The 22,979-nt window shown below is 61.1% G+C and overlaps 1 protein-coding gene across 1 annotated transcript; it reads right to left on the reverse strand.

The window, feature by feature from the left end:
* Nucleotides 1–1,381: 1,381 nt before the first annotated feature.
* IGLON5 (IgLON family member 5) lies at nucleotides 1,382–18,560 on the reverse strand. Its single transcript, XM_059665850.1, has 8 exons — nucleotides 18,443–18,560; nucleotides 11,150–11,228; nucleotides 9,959–10,191; nucleotides 8,043–8,162; nucleotides 5,716–5,850; nucleotides 5,446–5,566; nucleotides 4,757–4,911; nucleotides 1,382–2,883 (listed from the first exon to the last, which is right to left on the reverse strand). Exons 1-8 carry the CDS (start codon nucleotides 18,519–18,521, stop codon nucleotides 2,795–2,797), a joined length of 1,011 nt encoding a protein of 336 aa, XP_059521833.1. The 5' UTR covers nucleotides 18,522–18,560; the 3' UTR covers nucleotides 1,382–2,794.
* Between the last annotated feature and the right edge of the window lie 4,419 nt (nucleotides 18,561–22,979).

The following is a 22,979-nucleotide window of genomic DNA, read 5'->3' on the forward strand; positions in this document are numbered from 1 at the left end:
TGCACGAATCTTCGTGCATCGGGCCTTTAGTCAATAAATATAGGTGAACTGCTCAGATGTGTGAGTGCCAGTGAAGGGCTGGCTTGGCTGATGCTCTCTCCAGCACCATGCCTTCCTTTATCAGCAGGGGTGCCCTTGGAAATGAAGGGTTGCATCAGTGAAGATTCTTTTGGCCGCAATTAACAAAATAAATGGTGAAAAGAATCATGGAGGTGGGTGGTTTCAGGCTGGTGCGGCATCTTAGGGACCCCATCAAGGACCCGGGCATATTGCATCCTCGGCGGGTCAGCATGTTGTCTCATGTAGCAAGATGGCTGCTGTGGCTCCAGGCATCACATCTTCACGCAACTGTGTCTAAAGGCAAAGAGAAGGAGGCAGGCCTCTCTTCTCACACACCTCTCCTCGCCCGATCTCCTGAGTGGGGCAAAGCTTTCTTTCTTTCCTCTTCTTCTTTTTTAAAAAAATATTTTTATTGATTTCAGAGAGGAAGGGAGAGGGAAAGATAGAAACATCAATGATGAGAGAGAATCATTAATCAGCTGCCTTCTGCATGCCCCCTACTGGGGATCGAGCCCACAACCCGAGCATGTGCCCTTGACTGGAATGGAACCTGGGACCTTCCAGGCCACAGTCCAACGCTCTATCCACTGAGCCAAACCAGCTAGGGCTGGGGCAAAGCTTTCTTGAGCCCTATAGAAAACATCCCTGGTGCCATTGACACAGAACTGGGCATATCACTCATGCAAGGGAGTGAAACCAAACATCTCGGCCTGTATCATGGGCGGTAGGTCTGACAGCAGAGAAAAAGGAAGCAAATAATGAAAGCACAGGCCACCAGCGTCTGTCTCAGGGAAGGAGAGGAGGTGAGGCCTTCTGGTTAAAGGTTGGGGTGCAGGAGGCCTTTGGGAAATAGGCCTCATGTTGAAGAGCTGAGGGCTGGAGTCCTGGGTACCTGGACCCTCCATAGCTCTTCTTTTATATCAGTTAGAGTTGCCATTTCTTTTTCGATCACCAGAGAGAGAAAACTTAACACAAATCGGCTTAAACATATAGGGGACTTGGCTTGTGTAAGTGAAGGTGGGCATCAGGTACGGTTTGATCCAGCAGCTCAAATGATGTCACCATGGACTCAGTTTCTCTGGGCCTTCTACTCGGTGCCAGGCCAATTCCAAATCTCCCCAAGAGAAAGGAGACAGTGGAAGTGATGCTGGGGGGCACCACCAATGGCCATGACCTTTGACCTCCCCGCACCCGAATCCTTTAATGACGTTGACACCCGCAGGCGGAGACTTTGGAAAAAGGCGTTTATTGGTGTGGTGGTCTCAACACTCCCCATGAATCGGAACACACGGCCCCCAGGGCCCGCCCTCCCCCTCCCTGGCCTCCCTCCCCCTCCCATCCCCATCCCCTCGGACCCTGGGAATGGAAGACAATGTGGGATGGGGCCCACGCCCCTGTCTGAGGTACAGTCACTGCCCTTGCCCCCCTGCCCCTGCTCTGTCCTCGACCCCCAACCCCCCCAAACGCTGGGTGGTGTGGCTCAGGGTGGGTGTTTGCAGAGGGTCTCCTGGGAGTCGGAGCTGGCGACTCCATCTTGGTCCGGGCTCCGGATGTCGGGGTGGGGTGTTCCTACAACCAGAGGCTACAGCCCCTCAGCGCTGCCTCCTGACAACGGGTGCCCACCCTCAGGGGAACCACAGCTGGTCACTGGCTTCAGCTGGAGCCAGGGGGCTATTGCTGGTCCATCGCTGGTGTGTGTGTGTGTGTGTGTGTGTGTGTGTGTGTGTGTGTGTGTACACGCGCGTGCGCGGTCAGGTCAGCCTTTGGGAGGTGCAGTTGGTGGAGAGGCAGCCAGGGAGGAGGAGACCAGCAGACCCATGGGTGTGGGCGGCTGCAGGGTCGCGGAGGGCAGCTGGTTGGCACTGCAGGTGGCCAAGGGGCGAGGGGTGGGGGCGGGCAAAGCGCTGAGACAGACAGGTGGCCAGACACCAGCCTGACAGTTGGATGGAAGCACCGGTTGGCCCAGGAGGGGCCGAGAAAGTCCAGGGACGGGGAAGGTGGGAGGTCTCAGGCCGCCGAGCCAGCGATGGAGCCTGGGCTGCAGGCAGTTGGGGGTTGACAGCAGGGGGACCCGGAGCCCAGATGGAGACCCCCCACCTGCTCACAGAGGCTGAACGACAGCCTGACACCTCTCCCCGCCGCCAACCCGCCCAGGGGACACCTCTTCCACGGGGAGGAGGGGAGGGGGGTGTGCGTGCATACACTGGGAAAGCAGGGGCTGGGACAAGCTCCCCTCACAGCTTCTGCCACGAAGCCCCCATACCTACCTCCAGCCCTGGGGGAGAGGCAGCAGGGTTGGGGCAGAGTGGACGTGGGGGTGTCGGGGAGGGAAGGTCGGAGCTCCCCTCCCCCACCCTGCCCACCCACTCCCATGCACACATACGGTACACACACACGTGCAGGCGCACACGCACACGCGCACACCCACTACCCACATGCGATCCGGGTGCCAGCCTGAGCTAAGAGAGGGGTGGGAGTGGCGGGGGGTGAGTCACAATCAGAAACGTGAACGGTGGCGAGAATGGCTGTAGAAAGATGCATAATTTTGCGTTATCCCTCACAGTGATGGGTTCTCTAAAGATCTTGCTTCTCCCTCCTCCTCCTCCTCCTTTCTTCTTCCTCGGTCGCCGAGAGCTCTTCCGCCCCTTCGAGACCCACGCCGCTTGCTCCCCCGTTCTCTCTCGCTCTCGGCCTCGGGTCCCCGCAGGGGGAGGCGAGCTGCACTGTGTTCTTCCTACATCCTCCACCACAGCCAGCCCAGGGCAGAGAGGAGGGCCAGGGGCCCGGGGGGCCTTGGGGCTGAGTTCTCCACGGAGCCTGGGCCTGGGGGGGGGGGGGAGAGAGAGAGAGAGAGAGAGAGAGAGAGAGAGAGAGAGAGAGAGAGAGTCACGGGAGGCGGCCTGGAAGGAGGAGGCCCTGCATGTCTCTCCCGAGTCCCTGAGGGTCTACTTTGAGCCTTTCTGAGCCTTGCACTCCGTGTGACTGCTCTTCAGATTTTGTTTGGCTTTGTATTGTTTTACATTGATTTTAGAGAGGAAGGGAGAGGGAGAGAGAGAGAGAAACACCAATCGGTTGCCTTCCTTCTGTGCCCTGACCGGGGATGGACCCACAATCTGGGCAGGTGCCTTGACTGGAAATGGAACCAGGGACCCTTGAGTGCGTGGATGTTTCACCAACTTAGCCGCCCGGCCAGGGCGCTCTTCTGTGTCGAGTCTCAGCTCTCTTGGAGCATTTGGCTGTCTCTCTTATGTCCCCGTTTTTCTCACATCTCCCCCTCTTTTTCGTCAGCCTGGGGCCCTCCGTGTCTGTCTTCCGGTCACACAGTTTCCGTCTATCCGGAACCGCCACCAGGCATCGTACAGGCAGCTCGTCCGAAACTGCCCTCCTGACCTCTGTCCCCCCCCAGACTGGCCGGCTTCGGCCCTGCCCCAGCCCCCACGACCTCTCCATTTCAATGTTTCACAACTACCTCCCACCACCCAGAGGCTCAAGCCAACTTTGGAATCACCTGGCTTCTACTTCCCGCTTCCCTCCACCTCCCAAAACATCTCCCTGATGAAGACACTTTTGCCACCTTCTCCACCCCCCGCCCCCTCCTCCAGCTCCCAGCCTGGATTAGTGCAGTAGCCTCCTGTCTGCTCTCCTTGCCTCCATCTGCCCCCTACACACACACACACACACACACACACACACACACACACACACACACACAAAGCCCATTCCTAGAATAGCAGTTAATGTGATTCTTTTGAGAAGCATCAGCCACATGCCACCCCCTTGCTTAACAGCCTCCAGCAGCCTCGCCCTGAAGTAGAATAAAACCCGAAATCTTGACCATGGCCCAGGGGCCTGGCTCCCCCTTCCTCTGTAGCCTCAGGTCCCAGGATCACCCTGCTCAGGTCATGCTGGCCTCCTGCTGTGCCTCTTTGCAAGCTCTGTTCCCTGCCTGCAAAGCCCTTCCCGCAGGCCCAGGCCCAGCTGGCTGCTGCTTACCACTCGGGTCTCAGTTCAAAGGTTACCCCCCTTGCCCTAGCTGGTTTGGCTCAGTGGATACAGCGTCAGCTTGTGGATGGACGGAAGGGTCCCAGGTTGGATTCCGGTCAAGGGCACGTGCCCAGGTTGCAGGCTCCTCCCCGGCCTGGGCCCTGGTATGGGCTCCTACAGGAGGCAACCAATCCATGTGTCTCTCTCACCTCCATATTTCTCTGTCTTTCCCTCTCCCTTCCACTCCCTCAAATCAATGGAAAAATATCCTTGGGTGAGGATTAAAAAAAAAAAAAGGTTACCCCCCTCCAGGAAGCTTCCTCTGGTGAGTTCTCTAATGCTACCATCCCCAATCCTGTTATTTTTGGCTTAGTTATGTGTATGTGCGTTTGCTTTTCATTTTATTGATGTGTCTACTTGTTTATTGCTTTTCTGCTACTACTAGACCATAAATTCTGTGAGCCCCTACATCTTGTCTCCCACGCACTGCTGTGCCGCAGCGCCTAATGCCCAGAGAATCGATCATCATTGAAGGGATCGGTTTCTTGTTCGGTTATCTTGCTGGAGTCCCAGCGCCCTTCTCTTCCCGAAGATCTGAGTGAGTCTGGGGCGTTCAGGGCGTCTCCCCCGCCCAGACCCCGCCCACTCCCCCGCCCAGGCCACGCCCACTCGATCACAGCCCCGCCCCCCGCCGCCCGGCGCTCAGACGCACGCAGGAGCCGCATGGAGGCGCTGGACGCTCCGAGCCGGTTGGCGGCGCGACACGTGTAGTTGCCGTAGTGCCGGGCGCTCACGTTGGCGAAGAGTAGCATCGAGCGGGTGCGCTCCGTCTGCACCTTCAGGCCCTCGGCCGCGCCGCTGCTCAGCCTGCGGGGACCCGGGCCAGGGGGCGGGCCGTGACCCCTCGGGGCGCAGAGCCAGGCCCTCGACTCTCAGGCTCCCCAAGTCCCCGGAGACCCCAGACACACACACACACACACACACACACACACACACACACACACACGTGCACACACGCGAGCGCGCACACACACCCAGCCTCCAGGCCAAGGATCCCGGGCCACTGCCGCCCCTCTCCAGGCACCCCTGCCCGCCCTCCCCCCCGGGACACTGGACTCCCCCATCTCTAGAGACTCCGGGACCCCGCTGGCCCCGCAGCGACCCGACCTCCTCCCCGAACGGCCCCAGGAGATGGAGCCCAGCATTCATCACCGCGGGGCGCAAGCTTCCAGCAAGTCCCCCGAGCTCGCTCCGCTCCGGGGACGCGGACCCATGACTATAAACGCTGGACCCGCCCCTCGGTTCTCAGGACGGAGGACTGTGCGCCTCTCCCGGGCACCGCCCCCTCCCCCTCCCGTCCTCCCGCATCCGCGCCCGCCCCGGGGCCGGCGCCGTCCTCACAGCCTGTCGTCCTTGAACCACTGGAAGTCAGCCGGGGGCACCGCCATGGCCTCGCAGCGCAGGAGGGCGGCCCGGCCCGGGGCCGTGCGGGCGCTGGTCACGTCCGTGATGGTGGGAGGATCTGGCGACGGGCGGAGATCAGCGGATTCTCCCAGCCCCCGCCTCCCTCCCTCCCCGGAGCCCAGGCCCCCCAACCTCTCCTCCCTCAGGACCTCTGGCCCGGGGACCCAGGGCGCGCCCTCCCTTCCGCGCGCAGGGCCCGGGTCTCACAGTTGACGGTGACCAGCACGCGGCGGCTGTCAGGCGCCGAGTTGACCCCGTTGTGAGTCACGCACTCGTACTCCCCGGCCTGGCCCCGCTGGATGTCGGAAATCTCTAGGATCTCGCCCTCTGAGGTGAAGCCGTCTGTGGAGGTTGGGAAGGGAGGGGGCAGGGCCGGACACAAACACTTAACACGGGACAACACGGGCACAACACGGACACACATCAGCGGGGCGGGCACCGCAGGGCCGGAGTGCCCGGGGCCAATGGGAGATAGGCGGGGCCTGGGGGTGGGGAGGGGAAGGGAGGCGCTGGGACCTCCTGCTAGGGGTGGGGCAGGGAGTGAGATCTGGGCTTAGTAACTGGAGACCAGTGGGGAGGGTCCTAGAATTTGGGGGTGCAGGGGATTCAGGAATCTGGGAGCACATGACTCAGATCACGGGGCTCAGAGGACCCCGTGGGGGAGAATCCCAGGATCTTGGGGCTCAGAAAGATCCAGGAAATACAGACCCGCTGGGGGAGGGTCCCAAGTTCATTGATCTAGCTCTTGGGGTTCACAGACTAGGGATCTGGTGATTAGGATCAATAATCTGGATACGTGGGTCTTATGATAGATCTGGGCTCAGAGACCCTTTGGGACTTAGGGCACCTGGGAAAATAGGACCTTAGACCAGGATTGTGGGGTTCAGATGACCCACTGGAGGAGGATCAGGGATCTGACACTTAGTTATTGGGTTCTGGCCTCTCAGGGTGTCCAGTGATTGGCACCAGTGGCCTCCAAAGACCCAGGATCCAGGGATCTGGGAATTGGTGGTGAGATCCAGGTAAAAAGGGAGATGTTGGATCTGGGAAGTCACACTCAGGCAGCTTGGGTCTATGTTTGGGGGTAGCCTAGGGAGTGGTTCTCAGCTTTACCATCGGAATCACCTAAAGGGCTTGTTAAAGCATGGAGATGGTGATGGAGATGGATGGAGATGATGATGGTGATGGAGATGGTGATGGAGATGGAGATGATGATGGTGATGGAGATGGAGATGGAGATGATGATGGAGATGAAGGTGATGATGGTGATGGAGATGGTGATGGAGATGGTGATGGAGATGGAGGTAATGATGGTGATGGAGATGATGATGGAGGTGATGATGGTGATGGAGATGGTGATGGAGATGGAGATGATGATGGTGATGGAGATGGAGATGGAGATGATGATGGAGATGAAGGTGATGATGGTGATGGAGATGGTGATGGTGATGGTGATGGACATGTTGATGGAGATGGTGATGGAGATGATGATGGTGATGGAGATGGTGATGGAGATGGAGATGGTGATGGAGATGGAGGTGATGATGGTGATGGAGATGGTGATGGAGATGGTAATAGTGATGGAGATGATGATGGAGATAGACATGTTGATGGAGATGGTGATGGTGATGGTGATGGACATGTTGATGGAGATGGTGATGGTGATGGAGATGGTGATGGACATGTTGATGGAGATGGTGATGGTGATGGAGATGGAGATGATGGAGATGGTGATAGTGATGGAGATGATGATGGAGATGGAGATGTTGATGGAGATGGTGATGGTGATGGAGATGGTGATGGTGATGGAGATGGTGATGGTGATGGACATGTTGATGGAGATGGTGATGGTGATGGAGATGGAGATGATGGAGATGATGGAGATGGTGATAGTGATGGAGATGATGATGGAGATGGAGATGTTGATGGAGATGGTGATGGTGATGGAGATGGTGATGGTGATGGAGATGGTGATGGTGATGGACATGTTGATGGAGATGGTGATGGTGATGGTGATGGAGATGGGGGAGATTTCTAGTCGTCTGGTCTGGGATGGGACCAGGATGGTGCTTTTCTGGCAAGTTCCCAGGTGATGCTGAAGCTGCCATTTCTGGGAACACACTTTGGAAACTGCTTGGCTGGAGCATCCCAGGTGACCAGGAGGCGGGAATGTGGGTGGGGCCACTGGCCGTGACCTGGGGCCGGCCTTCCAATAGTATAGGGACCTGAGTCCAGGAGAATCCTGTGGCTGGTGGGGAAGACCGTGCGGATACTGGGGTAGGGACAGGGTGAAGGGAGGGGAGGAGGGGCACGGCTGGAATCTAATGGATGATGTGGAGGGTGTGGCCCAGGATCTGAGGTCTGCCGGGGAAGTAAGGGGATGGTGTGGGAGGGGAAAATCAAGTCATCACAAGGGTGACGGGGATCACAGCTGGGGGAACGGAGGGCTCTGGACATCCGGCCAGGGACATGGGGAAACGGGCCCAAACTGTGGAGCAGGAGAAGGGGCTATGGGCCAGGGGTGAGGTCCTCACCTCGAAGTTGCCTCCAGGTGACTGTAGGCTCCGGCCGCCCCACAGCCAGGCAAAGCAGGTTCACGTTGCCCCCCTCATTCACCGTCACAGGCGAGGAGATGTTCACGATGCGGGCAGGGACTGCGGGGGAGGGGGAGAGGTCAGCCACAGGCTGGTACGGGCTCCCAGGACCCCGGAGTCCAGGCCCCCAGCCCCTCCTCCCTCAGACCCAGGCGTCCAGCTGACATTCCCTGTCTTGCTGTAAGATTTCTCTGGTTTTCCCTTCCTGTGGATCTGGCTTCATGTCTAACTTCTGTCTTCCTCACTCTTTCCAGGCTCTGTCTCTCTCTGCCTTCATCCTAACTTGGCTTTTCTATCTTCTGTTCTGACTTTCTCTCTCCCCATCTCTATTTTTATTCATTTGTTATTATTATTTTTAATATATTTTATTGATTTTTTACAGACAGGAAGGGAGAGGGATAGAGAGCTAGAAACATCGATGAGAGAGAAACATCAACCAGCAGCCTCCTGCACACTCCCTACTGGGGATGTGTCCGCAACCAAGGTACATGCTTGACCGGAATCAAACCTGGGACCCTTGAATTCACAGGCTGACGCTCTATCCACTGAGCCAAACCCGTTAAGGCTATTTTTTAAAAATAGCTCATTTTACAAATGCTCACCGGGTGCTTATGGTGTGGTAAACCCTCTTCTCAGTGATTTGCAAAAATTAGCTTATGAAACCCTCACGGCCACCCTCCCTCTGGGGTAGATGTGGCTGTGTCCAGCAATTCTGACACATGTAGATGTTTTTTATTTTATTACTTATTATTTATTTATTTATTATTTTTTAATGTATTTTTATTGATTTCAGAGAGGATGGGAGAGGGTGGGAGAAGAGAGATAGAAACATCAATGAATGAGAGAGAATCATTGACCGGCTGCCTCCTGCACGCCCCCTACTGGGGATTGAGCCTGCAACCCGGGCATGTGCCCTTGAACTGGGGAATCCAACTGGGGACCTTTCAGTCTGCAGGCTGATGCTCTATCCACTGAGCCAAAAGGGGTTGGGCTATTTATTTACTTATTTATTTTCATTTATTTATTTATTTATTTACTTAATCCTGACCCAAGGATATTTTTCCATTGATTTTTAGAGAGAGTGGGAGAGAGAGGGAAAGACAGAGATGCATGTGAGGGGTCCGAGACGCCCCTGCTCAGGGCCCCGTCAGCTGGTGGTGGTGCTGAGGCCGGAGCCAGGCGGTCGGTCCGGCTCCCAAGTGGGGTTTGTCCTGGCCCGGCTGGGCTGTCCCTGTGCCTGGGTTCCGGTCTCCGCGAATGCTCCCTCCCTCCAGCCCATTTCTGATGGCACACGAGGCAGCCTCATCCCTCGCTCTCCCTCCTGCCCGCTCTGTGACCCTCTCCGGCCCCCTCTCGCCCACTCTGAATTCTGATGCATCCTGCCATGCCAGGCCCCTCCCGGCACCCCTGACTCATGTCCTCCCTGGGCGCCCGTGCCTGGCGCTCCTTCCCGGTACCAGCTCTGCACCTGGCTGATATCTCAGCTCAGACATCATGTCTGGGAAGCCGCCTCTCCTTGGAAAGTCAGCTCCAAAGGCCTGGGAGCAGCCAGACGGGCTCCTCCTCTCTCCTGAGTTTGGAGCAAATGCTTGCACACAGTAGGTGCTCAATAAATGGGGCTAAGCCAGTGACACTAGGATCTTCCGGTGAGCGCACCTTCCCCTCGCCCTGCAGCTCTCCTGTCTTAGAAGCTGCCAGGCAGAAGGGCCGCTGTCTGCGTGCCTGCCCCTCCCACTTGGCTGAAATCCGCAAGGGCAGGGCTGTGCCTGCCTCCCGGGTGGGCGGAGCCTGGATGGCGCCCCGCCCCCGCCCCGCCCGGCCCCGCCCCCGGCGCCCGGCCCCGCCCCCGCGCTCACCGTGCACGATGAGGTAGACCTGAGTGGTGTAGGGCTGGTGGCGGGTCTGGAAGGAGCAGGTGTAGAGGCCCTCGTCGCCCAGCCCCACCTGGGTGATGAGGATGGAGAACTCCTCGGGCGTGTTGATGAGCAGCCGCACCCGCGGGTCGCTGGTCCAGCGGTCGTTGCCCGCGTACAGGATGTTGGAGCGGTTCAGCCAGGCCACGCGGGTCACGTGCTCGTCGATGAAGCAGCTGCGGGAGGCGGAGGGGAGGAAGGTTCTTGTCTCCCCGGGTCCCCCGCTACCCCCCGCCCTTCCCCCCCGCCGCCAGCCTGGTCCTCCAGGTTCTCCCATCGCAGGGGCTGGGAGGGACTGGGACTGGGGGGAGGCCCACTCCACCTCCAGGTCCCACGGGAGCCCTGCCCTGGGAGGCAGAGGTGACTGTGCCCACTTTACAGGTGGGAGAACTGAGGCCCGAGAGGGAGAGTTGTGAGCTCAAGTGAGCATGGAGTGGTGGCTGCCGGTGATGAAGTGACTGTTGTGCCAGAGACCCAGAAAGAGGAGGGCGGGCACTCTGGGAGCGAGGGACAGAGATGCATCAAGATGAGGGACATAGAGAGAGGGGGATAGCAGTCCGGAGAGAGAGGGGCAGGGATGCAGAGAGAGGGGGACAGGGGCCCAGAGAGCAGGGGGCAGAGACAGAGAGAGAGAGAGAGAGAGAGAGAGAGTCCCAGAGGGAGGGGACAGGGACCTGAGAGAGGGGGGTATAGAGAACCAGAGAGAGGGGAACAGGGACCCAGAGAGCAGGGGACAGAGACCCAGAGGGAGGGGGGTGTATAGAGACCCAGAGAGCAGGGGACAGAGTCTGAGAAAGAGAGAGAGAGAAGGTCCCAGAGGGAGGGGACAGGGACCCAAGAGAGGGGACAGGAACCCAGAGTGGGCAGAGGCCGAGGTCTGGGAATGGTGACCTGGCTCTCCTTGACTCAGCAGCCACAGTGTGCTGCTCTCTCGCTCGGGGGGTGTGTACAGAACCTCGACTCCCGCAACAAAGGACACAGTGGTTACCACGCCCCCGCCCGTTTGACAGACAGGGACACTGAGGCCCAGAGCCTGCACCCTGAGGCCTCTCCTGACAGGAGCACGGCTGTGTCAGGCCGGGACTGTGTTCCCCAGGGAAGGGGAGAGGCAGGCCCGCAGCCCGAGGCCCGTACCTGAGGGTGGCATTGTCGCCTTCGCACACTGTGTAGTTGTCGGCGGGAGAGCTGAACTCCAGGCTCTGGGACAGCAGCCCTGTGGGTGGGGGCCAGCTCAGCACAGCGGGCACTGTGCCTGTGCACACACACACACGCACACACACACACGTGTGCCCTCGCAGACACAGACATTCTCCACACCCAACACACACATGTTCACTGATGATTCCAGAAACGCACACGGCAGACACACTCAGAGAGGACACGCACACATGTATCTTCCCACAAGCCCACCCTGACTCAGACAGGCCGGGACACACAAACCTACCCCCTCCAGAGACACTGAGACCCACCCCAAGCATCGCACACGAACACACATGTATGCAAGGCACATGTACACCAAACACACATGTTCAAACATATACATTCACAGGTACTGCTTACAGAGACACATACATATACACACAGGTATGTATACATGCACAGACACATGTGAACATACACAAATGCACACACATGTATGCACAGGCACACATAGGTATTCACAGTGAAGAGACCCATGCACAGATTAAAAATGCACAGATACATATACTATGGGCAGACACACGTACACAAATGCAACAAGCACATCCACAGATGCACACATACACACACACACAGACGGACATGGGCACACATATTCAGACGCATGAGTACACAGATACACACATACTAGTACACACAGAAGCATGTACCTATGCAACCAACACATGCAGACACACACACATATTAATTCGGAAATACATGGAAACACACACATATGGAGCTGGCTGCATGCACTCGACACCCACACATGCGCACATAGACATACAGGCACAGATGCACATGCACGCGCGTGCACACACACACACATCTAGCACAAACACACCCTTAGGCATGCTGCACAGCCACACACAAACCTTCACAGACACACGAGTCTACACAGACACACCCGTGTGTCCCTGCTCACCCGGACGCACTCTCGCGGCACAGGCCCATGCCCGCCTGCACACTCCAGTGCAGCTTGCAGGCCCATTGCCCGGCAGGGCCCCCACCCCCACCCATTCATCTCTCCGTGGACCGTGGCCAGCGGGCTGGACGGGAGCCAGGAGGGGGGCTGGGCCAGTGGAGGCGGCCGGATGGAGATGCACCAGGCTGGGGAGAGGAGGTGGCCGGATGACCTTGGACGCCTGGGAGGGAGGGCTCTGCCCTGCCCCGGGATGAGGAGCTAATTAATCTGATGAATTAATTGCCCGTGCTGCCCCGATGACTCCCCAGGGCCCTCTCCATCAGCAGCCCCTCAGGACAGGGCTGGGGCAGAGCCAGCACGGCGGGCAGCCCCTCACCAGGCCTCGCCCAGGCGGTCCTAAATGGAGGGAGGGGCCCGCCCGCCCCAGCTGTGCAGGGAGGACAGGGCCACACACAGCCCTGGGAGCAGATGGGCATGCACAGGGACACACGCAGACACCAGGCCCAGGACACATCCCGCACTCGGTCACGTGAACGGCGGCGGGGCCTGCTCAGGTTCCCCCTCAGGGTGACCACACCGCCTGGGACACACCCAGCGGAAAGTCACGAGAAAAGACAAGCCTGTCTCAGGGGCACCCCCAGTCAGGCCCCGCGGGGAAAGCCCCAGGCCAAGCCGCATCCCACCCCGAGTCACCCCCCTCCATGTACAGAACAACACAGTTACACAGACACCAACAGCCTCCCACAGCCCTACCCAGGGGGCCATCTTCACACACACACACACACACACACACACACACACACACACACACACACACACGCTGGCCTAGTCCGGTGTGACACCTCCAGCCCCAGGGCCATGCTCACACACCCCTCTCCTCGCCTCTGGAATGTCGTGCATGAAGCTACAGCCTGTGCAATGTCACAGCCACATCGTCACAGCCTCTGAACTACAAAGGGGCCGCTCTGGGCCAAGGATCAGGCGCACGTAGTCACGCTGTCACCTACAATCAGATCACACATGGCCACACACACACACACACACACACACACACACACACACACACACACAGGATTTGTCATACTCCTGGTCACACATGTCCTGGGCAGGGTGTCTCCCCTGCGGCACCTCTGGCTCAGCTGGAGGATTCCTCGTTGTGGGGCCGTCCTGCCCAGGGAAGGGGGTGAGCAACACCCTGGCCTTGACCCCCTAGACCCCAGTAGCTCCTCCCACCGCAGGGTGGGGACAACTAGAAATGCCTCCAGTCACTGCTAAATGCCCCCTAGAGGGGGCACCCCCCCTCCCTTAGCAGCGACTGTTCCAGTTTAAAGGAGGGGCACCCGGCCCGGTTAAGGAGGGAGCTGTCCAAGGTGCCACATAAGCTCCGAGGGCACCAGGGCTCCTGGGCTCAGCCCCGCGCCAGCCAGGAGCCAGTGGGTGAGCTGGACCCTCACACCAGGGCTCTGGGGCGAGGAGCGGACCCTGCACCAGCAGCCAGGACCCTGGGCAACTGTCCTGGCAGACAGAAGTACGGACAGAAGTACAAACAGACAACGGCCTGGCTGGAGGGGTCTTTCCAACGCACAGAGCTGCCGGGCCCCTCCCGTGGCTCCCTGCTGCCATCGGGGCGAAGTCCCAGCCCCTCAGCCCGGTGGCGGGCTCTGGTGTCCTTCTCCGGCCTGGCCCCCCTCCGTGCCTGTGGGGCCCAGCCTGGTCCATCCCTCTGCCTCATAGTTTCCCATCAAACACTTCTACTTCTTCAGGGACTCAATATAGCGGGGCCTCTCCTGGGAGAGATGGTGAACTTTGGATTCATGTCCATCAGGGCACCTGGATCAGGGCCAACTGCCTCCCCAACCTGCTCCTCCTGGGCAGGAGCCGGGGCAGCCCATCTCTGTGTCCCCAGCAAGCCCAGCTCGGGGCCTGGCAGAGGGCAATCCCAAGTTTCATGAGGGCAGAGCCTGGGTCTGACTCAAGTCTGTGTCCCCAGTATCTCCCAGCACGGGGTCTGGCCTGGCAAGGCCTTGGGAAAGATTTGCTGAATGAGTGAAGCATATAAGTGGATGCCTGCAACATGCTTCTCCAACTCTTGAACTCCTACTCATCCTTCAGGGCCCAAACTCAAATGCCCCCTCCTCCAGGAGGACCTCCCTGACTGACTGTCCACAGCAGAGTCTTCATCCTCTATACTGGGTAACTTTGACTCCGCTGGGACAGGTCCCCCACCTGACCAGGAAATCCCCGAGGGCTCGAATCCTGGCCGCGTTCCCCAGAGCTGGGCTTAGCTCAGAGCAGGGACCTGTTCCTAGAAGGAAGAGACGGTGTCCAGAGACTGGATAAGAAAGCCCCCAGGAGCCTGTGCTGGGAGATGAAATCTCTGCAACACCATTTCCTGTCCGGTGACCCCCCCCCTCACACACACACACACACACACACACACACACACACACACACACACACCAGTTTGAGTCTCAGTTCCCCCGTCTGTAAAAGAGAGAAAAATAGCCCAGCCGAGTGTGGCTCAGTGGTTGAGTGTCCACCCAGGAACCAAGACGGTACAGTTTGATCCCCAGTGGGGGGCGTGCAAGAGACAGCCGATGGATGATTCTCTCTCATCATTGATGTTTCTATCTCTCTCTCCCTCTGCCTTCCTCTCTGAAATCAATAAAAATATATTTAGAGAGAGAGAGAGAGAATGAGAACAGTTCTTCCCTCTGACGGCTTTTGTGAGGGAGTCCCCGGGAACATAGTAGCAAAATGTCTGGCTCAGTGCTTAGCATGCAGAAAGGGCCCAGTAAATGCTCGCTATCCCAAAGCCACATCTGCTGCTCTCCCTGGTCCAGGGTCAGTCTCCCCGGGGGTGGGGAGCGGGAAGGGCAGGGCCCGTCTGGGTTGTAGTTGCTCGGTGCCCAGCATCCTCCCGAGTCGGCGACCATTCAGATGCCCTGTCGTGCGGGCGTCAGCTCTGACACGAGCATTTAGCAGGCGCCTGAAAAAGACTGGGAAGCTGGGCTGCCCAGGTTCAAATCCCAGCTCTGCCTCTGCGTTGCAAGAGCTCCTCTGCCTGCCTGGGACTCAGTTTCCCCATCTGTGAACAGGGATGATCGTTGTGCCTCTCTCATCGGGTGGCGGTGGGGGAGGAAATGAGGTCATTCCAGGAACGGTTCACTACAGAGCCCGCTGGTTAAGTGCCCGCCAACAGCTGCTCAGTGGGGTAATTAGGGGGCAGGTGCCAGCCTGTCTGGGGGTCCAGTTGTGACCGGAGGGACCACATGGGTCGCAGCCAGTCCAACCTAGCAGCCCCCATGCCTGTTTGATAAATCCAAGGGTGAAGGTGAAAAGTGGGTGCATTCCCCTCCCCTAGACAGAAGGGGGTACCTATCTAACAAGCTGGGTGACCTTGAGTTGGAGATAAGACCCGCCTTTCGCGCCTGGGAGGAACTTTGTCAAAATTAGGGCCCAACAATGAGGGGATGCGTGGCTTCCACAGTCCTGGGACCCACAGGAGGGGACCCCGAGGCCCAGGAGTGTGTGTGAGCCAGGGGAGGGGTAGTCGGGGGGCGTGGCACACTGAGAGGGGGTTTGTGGCTTTGGCAGGGAAGAGGGTGAGAGGGGTGGGGCCTGGCCTCCCTAAACGAAAAGCCCCCGGACCCCTCTTTCTCGTTGCTGACCGTGGAAGTCCAGGGGCCTTCCCATCCCTGATGCCCGGAGCCCGAACGCTGAGCGAAGGCCCCTGGAAATTTCCGCTGGTTCCCGCCTTTGGCCCTGTGGTTCTCTGACTTCTCCGCTCCCTTCCGTCTGAACAGCTCACGTGGCCAGCTCGTCCCTAATTTTCCTCACTTACCCGTCACTCTCTGAAATGGCCTATATTTATTGACTTGCTGGCTTGCTTTTAGGTTTTGTTCGTTGTTTGATCTCTCTGGGTCCCACGCTCCATGAGGGCAGTGCCTGGAACAGACTGTGCTCAGTCAGAATGTGCTACGGGAAGGGAGGAGGCCAAGACCACGGTCCAGACAAGCAGGGTGGACCCTGGTCCGCGTGGCTGGGCCCGCCCTGCCCTCTCTGTCTAATACAGAGAAAAAAAATTAAAGGCAAAAAAATGACAGCTGGGACAATATCTAAAATGCCGGAGAAGTAGAAAAATGCCAACGGCAGAAAAGGGGCTCAGCCGGTTTCCGTCTCGCGGAACTCTGGGTGTCCGACTGCGTAGGTGGGAGAGGGTGGGGGCCGGGACATGCTGTATAGAGGATGGCAACCTGCACGCATTCCTCCCGCAACTTGGAAAACAGAAGAGAGAAGAGGCGATTTTGTGTATCTTTTCTCAGGGAGCCCCAACTCTGTCAGTGGGTGGGCAGGTGGCTGGCTTTCTGCCTCCTGGTTCTGTGCCAGCTCAACCCGCCCCCCCTGCCCCCCTGCCCCCCAGCCCTCAGTTCCCAGACGGGGAATCCGGGGCCCAGAGGTGGGCAGGCACTGGGCCTGGGTCATAAGCCTCCTGTGGCCCCACTAAGTTCCCAGCCCCACAGGTGTCAGCACCAGGAAGTCTGGGGGCCAGAGAAGTGAAAAGTGGGAAGTTACTTTGGGAGGAAAAGGAGAGAGAGGGTGGGAGGAGGAGAAGGGGGAGGGGAGGGAGTGAGGGGAGGAGAGGGAGGAGGCTGGAGACAGGGAGGAGGCGGCAGGGACCCAAGGGGATGTGACTTCCCAGAGGTAAACGAGGCCCAAGGCTCTGGTGGGAGAGCCAGGAAGGGACAGGGACGGAGAGGCCTGGGGGTGACAGTGGGGGGCACTTCAGAGGCAGGAGGGACGATGTGAGATTGTGCCGAGACCAGCGGGACGGAGAGACAGACCCAGGGAATGCCACCCCGAGCCAGGGAGCCCCCGGAAATGGCTGAGACGCTAGCGAGACACAAAGAACAAGTGACAGAGATGGACAGACAGGCGGGTGGGCAGTCAGACCGGCACCAGGGAGGGACTGATGCTGGACCCCGCTGGGCACGGGCCCCGGGGCTGCGAGGGCTGGCTGACCCCTGACCTGCGTGCACAGAGCCCTGCTGGCGGGACCACCCTCCTGGCGGGACCACCCTGCTGGCATGACCACCCTCCTGGCGGGACCACCCCGCTGGCATGACCGGGGGCGGCTGCAGGTGCCGGGCCAGGTGCGCTGGCCTTGGCCTCAGTGACATGTTCATGTGGCTGAGCCAGACCCGGTGCGTGTGGGCGGGAGGCCTGGGGAGCAGCTGCCTGGCTGAGACTGTTGGGGGCTCTAGGCTGTCCCTGACTGTGTGTCCCTGACTCCGTGACCCTTGTTTGGAGGCAGGGCTGGGGGGCTGGGGGCTGGGGGGCTGGGGGTTGGGGAGAACCCTCCAGACGCCCCGCATTAACCCTGCCTCCCTGCTCGCCCCTCCCTCCTCAGGGGCATCTGCCAGGCCACCTGGGTGGCAGCCCCCCCTCCACCCCCAGGACACAGGCTCCAGCTACACGCCCTCCATCCAGAGACTGCCCGGTGCACCCCCTGCACCCCCCGCACCCCCCCACTCTCCCCTCCCTGCCCCGCAGGCCAGCCCCAGGCCCCTTCCCCACGGGAGGGCTGACATTCACCCTTGACCTGCTTAGCCCTTCCTCCCTCCTCAGTCTGCCCTTCTCTCACCCTCCAGTCCCCCTGGGAACCGGGAATTCAGACAGAGCCCCCACCTCTGAGTCCCCAGCCCAACTTCCTGGATCCCCACTCCCGCACCTAACTGTACCCCCAAACACCACACTTCCCCCCAACCCACAGGACCCAGCTGGGAGGCCAGCCCCCACCCCTGCCTGCCTGGCCCTGGGACTGAGGTCTGGGGACACCCGGCCCCTCCTCACCCCGACCCCGGGAGGACCCCATCCCCCGCCTTTGCCCCCCCACGCCAGCCCCAGCCCTCGGGCCGGGACCCCCACAGGGCCGTCTCCACGCAGAGAACGACCCCCGACGGGGCATCCCCGACCCCGACGCCCCAACTCAGTTCAGAGATCCTGCCCGGGGACCCTGACTTCAGCGGCGGACCCCCTCCCCGACCCGGGGCCGCACACCCCGCCCCCCCGCGCCGGGGCCAGGGTCCCCGACCCTCGGTCGCCCCGCCGCCTCCAGGCCCGGGCTCGCGCCCCAGAACCGGACCACCCCCCGGGCACCGATCCGGGCGTCCGAGGACCCCCGTGCCAGCCCCGGAGGCACCCCGCCCGGGCCCGGACCTCGGCGTCCCGGGGCGTCCCCTTCCCCACCCGCGGATGCAGCCCCCCAGCCCCCGCCCCGCCCGGGACCCGCGCCCGGACCCCCGCCCCCGGCGCTGCGGTACCTCGGCTGATGACGGCCAGGCCGGCCAGGGCGGCGGCGGCGAGGAGCCGGAGCCGGGCCCCGGGCGCAGGGGGGGGCATCGCGGCAGCGGCGGCGCGGAGGGGGAGGGGAGAGGGGGGGCCGTCCCGGGGCGCGCGAGGCCTGGGGGGGAGAGGGGGAGGGGGAGGGGACCCCGCCAGCGGCTGCACCGGCCCGGGGGGGGCGGCGGGGGCGGGGGAAGGGGCTGGGGGGGCGCGACGAGGCGGCCGGAGCTGCTGCAGACCCGGGGAGGGGGGCGGCGCTGACGGGCAGGGCGGCCGACCAATCAGGGCGGGCGGGGGGCCGGGGAGGCGGGGCCGAGGGGGGTTGCTGGTGGGAGGGAGAGGCCTTTGTTACTGCGGCCCGGCCCCTACCCCCTCCCGCCCCCGGCGTCCCCACGGCCTCCCCCCTCGATCCCCAGAACCCCGGGCCGGGGACACTTCCCCCCAAGCCCACCGCCCTTCTGCTTCAGGTGCAATGTCAGCCTCGCTCGGACCCAGGGGTCCAGGCCCCAGCCCCTCCTCCCTCGGACCCAGGAGTCCAGGCCCCCAGCCCCTCCTCCCTCGGACCCAGGAGTCCAGGCCCCCAGCCCCTCCTCCTTCGGACCCAGGAGTCCACGCCCCCAGCCCCTCCTCCCTCAGACCCAGGAGTCCAGGCCCCCGGCCCCTCCTTCCTCAGACCCAGGAGTCCAGGCCCCCGGCCCCTCCTCCCTCAGACCCAGGGGTCCAGGCCCCCGGCCCCTCCTCCCTCAGACCCAGGAGTCAAGGCCCCCGGCCCCTCCTTCCTCAGACCCAGGGGTCCAGGCCCCCAGCCCCTCCTCCCTCAGACCCAGGGGTACAGGCCCCCAGCCCCTCCTCCCTTAGACCCAGGAGTCCAGCCCCCCAGCCCCTCCTCCCTCAGACCCAGGAGTCCAGCCCCCCAGCCCCTCCTCCCTCAGACCCAGGAGTCCAAGCCCCCGGCCCCTCCTCCCTCAGACCCAGGAGTCAAGGCCCCCGGCCCCTCCTTCCTCAGACCCAGGGGTCCAGGCCCCCAGCCCCTCCTCCCTCAGACCCAGGAGTCAAGGCCCCCGGCCCCTCCTTCCTCAGACCCAGGGGTCCAGGCCCCAGCCCCTCCTTCCTCAGACCCAGGAGTCCAGGCCCCCGGCCCCTCCTCCCTCAGACCCAGGAGTCAAGGCCCCCGGCCCCTCCTTCCTCAGACCCAGGGGTCCAGGCCCCCAGCCCCTCCTCCCTCAGACCCAGGGGTACAGGCCCCCAGCCCCTCCTCCCTTAGACCCAGGAGTCCAGCCCCCCAGCCCCTCCTCCCTCAGACCCAGGAGTCCAAGCCCCCAGCCCCTCCTCCCTCAGACCCAGGAGTCCAAGCCCCCAGCCCCTCCTCCCTTAGACCCAGGGGTCCAGGCCCCCAGCCCCTCCTCCCTCAGACCCAGGAGCCCAGGCCCCCAGCCCCTCCTCCCTCAGACCCAGGAGTCCAGGCCCCCGGCCCCTCCTCCCTCAGACCCAGGAGCCCAGGCCCCCAGCCCCTCCTCCCTCAGACCCAGGAGCCCAGGCCCCCAGCCCCTCCTCCCTCAGACCCAGGAGCCCAGGCCCCCGGCCCCTCCTCCCTCAGACCCAGGAGCCCAGGCCCCCGGCCCCTCGGACCCAGGGGTCCAGACCCCCGGCCCCTCCTCCCTCGGACCCAGGAGTCCAGGCCCCCCGCCCCTCCTCCCTCGGACCCAGGGGTCCAGGCCCCCCGCCCCTCCTCCCTCGGACCCAGGGGTCCAGGCCCCCCGCCCCTCCTCCCTCAGACCCAGGAGTCCAGGCCCCCAGCCCCTCCTCCCTCAGACCCAGGGGTCCAGGCCCCCCGCCCCTCCTCCCTCGGACCCAGGAGCCCAGGCCCCCAGCCCTCTCTTCCTGTGGGACATAGTTCAGCTTCTCTACTTTCATGAATAACACTGACTTTAGGGAAAACATTTCCTTCTTCCTTCCATCCCAACCCTCACCCCCAGGAGAACGAGAGAAGGGGGAGGGACTGGGGGACCTGATCTGGGGGCTGGGAATGGCGAGGAGATGGCTGTTCAAGGCTCAGGTGCAAAACATCCCGGTTACTCATTCGTTTCAGGGCTTGGCTGTGTGACCTTGACAAGTCACTGCTCTTCCCAGAACCTCAGGGTCCTGCCCTGCTGGATGGAGCCATCACCGTCCGGGGTTATTAGAATAATAAGGAAGACCCTGGAAGGTGTTAGCTCTGCCCAGCACACCAGCAACCTCTAGCTCCTCCTTCCTCCTGGCCCGACTATGCACCGGCTTACCAGGCACAGTCCTCCCTCCTGGCCCCCAGGAGAAGTGCCCCCGTCCCCTGTCCCCTGCCCCTCATATAGGCCTCTGACAACAGTCTGAGCCTGCTCCATGTCTGGGGCAGCTGGGGGCTGGAACTTTTTAAAGTCTCTCTGAGCTGCCACCCTCCCCCCAGGTATGGCTGCTCCCACCACAGCAGCCAATCCCTGGCCTCCCAGCCCCCACCTCTGTCACCACCTGAGCTCAACAATCCCGGAACCTCGCCTCACACTGCCGCCTGCTCTTCTTTCTGTTCCTAGAGAAAGGCCAAACTTACTTCAACCCCAGGGCCTTTGCACATGCTGTTCCCTCTTCTGCAATGCTCTTCTGACCAGACTGGCACAAGACTCTCATTGGGGCCTCCCCTTTAAGAAGGCTCTGCTAAACCTGCTCTGCACAGAACCCTCACTCCCGACCCTGTCTTTCTGTCCTACCTCGGTATTGCTTTCTCGGTGGCATTTCCCATCCCCTTATTTCATGGGTTCAAGTGTTTATTTTCAGCCAACCTCCCCCCCCCCCCCGCCTCCATGCCCCACTTCCAGAATGTAGGCTTTGCTCCGGCTGGGTTTTGTGGGGGCCCCCCCGAGTCACCTGGCGCACCCTTCGCCACCCAGGAAGCGTCCTCGTCCGTCCTCCCCCACGCCTCTGCCCCGGATCTGGGGATTCCGCCTGCACTTGGCAAGGGGGTTGCCTTCTGAATGGAGACACCTCCTTCTGGCAGGACGTGGGTGCGGAGAGAGGGCGTCCCTTCCATATCTGAGCTGCTAATCAGATTTGCAAATGAGAGGCTTTTCTTGGACCCACGCTGCTTTTGAAAAACATGGTTTTAATTACCAGCATGCTCGAATCCAGACATTTCACACTGAAATCTGAGTCTCTCTGGATTCTCCTACAACAGAAAAAAAAAGCCAGAAGATCTGGCAACAACAGAGTCCCCGTTCCCGCCGGGAGGTGGGTGGCAGGGCAGGTGCGGGAGGAGTGGGAGCCAGGTTCCCCGCAGCTGGGCGCCCCCTGCAGGTGGGCACCTGCTCTCCAGGCGGCCCGCCAGGCCCATGGCGCTCATTTTGTGACCTGCCGCGGCCGGTGGAGTCCTGAGTTTGCGGACCCTGCGCTAGAGTCCTTTGAGGTCAGGAGAAGATGACCAAGGACAGGGACCAGGGACCTCGGACTCAGGGGTCCTGAGCAGGGCACACAGTCTGGCTGTGTGGCCGGAGGCATTGGGAGCCTGTTTCCCTGTGTGCAAAGCAGAGCGTGGAGGGTGAGCTCTCAGGGTCCCCAATGCCCCCACAGAGACCCCTGCATTTTTCCGGCTTTGCTTTGCCTTTTCAGTGTGTCGGTCCTGCGGGTCTCAGCCTCTGTAGCATGCTGAGGCTGGCTGGGAGGGTGCTGCCCCCATGGCTGTAGGAGGGTGGCTGTCCCTCTGGGTTCACAATGCCCGCCACGGCCTCTGCACCAACAGGAGTCCGTTTCCTGTGCTCCAGGGGCCTCCGTGTTTCACACCTGCTCCTCGGGGGGCAGGGAGTGGGCACGTCTGACGCGGCTGGCCTGGGCTGAATGGGCGAGCGCCTGGCAGTGGCCTCTCATCTTAGTCTGAGATGGAGTCTTGTTCCCCCCAACCCTCCCCCCACCCCCCGCCCCCCCCTGCTCTGCAGGTTTGCGCTGGTCTGACTAGGTTGTGGTTCTACCATGTCTGTGAGCCAGGCGTCTGTCACCCTCTGTCCTGAAAACCAGATTTGGGCGTTCCCCTGCCCTGGGCAAGTCCCTCTCCCTCTCCAGGCCTCCCAGCAATGGAGGGACCCGGCCAGCTCCTGGAAGCCTCCGTATGGGCTGAATTGTGTCCCCCCAAATTTATACGATGGGGCCCTAACCCCAGGACCTCAGAATGTGACTGTATTTGGAGGCAGGGCCTTTAAAGAGAAAATTAAGATAAAAGGAGGCCATTAGGGTGGGCCCTAGCCCAGTAGGGCTGATTTCCTTAAGAGGAGAGGAGAGTAGGACACAGACGCAGAGAGAGAGAGGGGGGCCATGTGAGGACAGAGAGAATCTGGCCATCTGCCAGCCAAGGAGGGGCCCCAGGGGAACCCACCCTGCCGACCCATCATCTCAGACTCACCCTCATCTCACCAGCTTCCAGAATCGTGGAAAACTACCTTCTGTTGTGTGAGCCACCTGGTCTGTGGGACGCTGTTCGAGCAGCCCGAGCGCCCTTCC

This window comes from Myotis daubentonii, chromosome 15 (genome assembly GCF_963259705.1).
Source record: "Myotis daubentonii chromosome 15, mMyoDau2.1, whole genome shotgun sequence".
In the NCBI taxonomy this organism is placed as follows: Eukaryota; Metazoa; Chordata; class Mammalia; order Chiroptera; family Vespertilionidae; genus Myotis; species Myotis daubentonii.

Coding starts and splice junctions, on each gene's coding strand:
- IGLON5 (XM_059665850.1), bottom strand. CDS start 18,521: ATGCCCCCCCCTGCGCCCGGGGCCCGGCTCCGGCTCCTCGCCGCCGCC. Junction 5,851..8,042: donor CACCTGGAGGCAACTTCGAG/GTGAGGACCTCA, acceptor CAACCTCCACAG/ACGGCTTCACCTCAGAGGGC. Junction 5,567..5,715: donor CGTGCTGGTCACCGTCAACT/GTGAGACCCGGG, acceptor GCCCGTCGCCAG/ATCCTCCCACCATCACGGAC.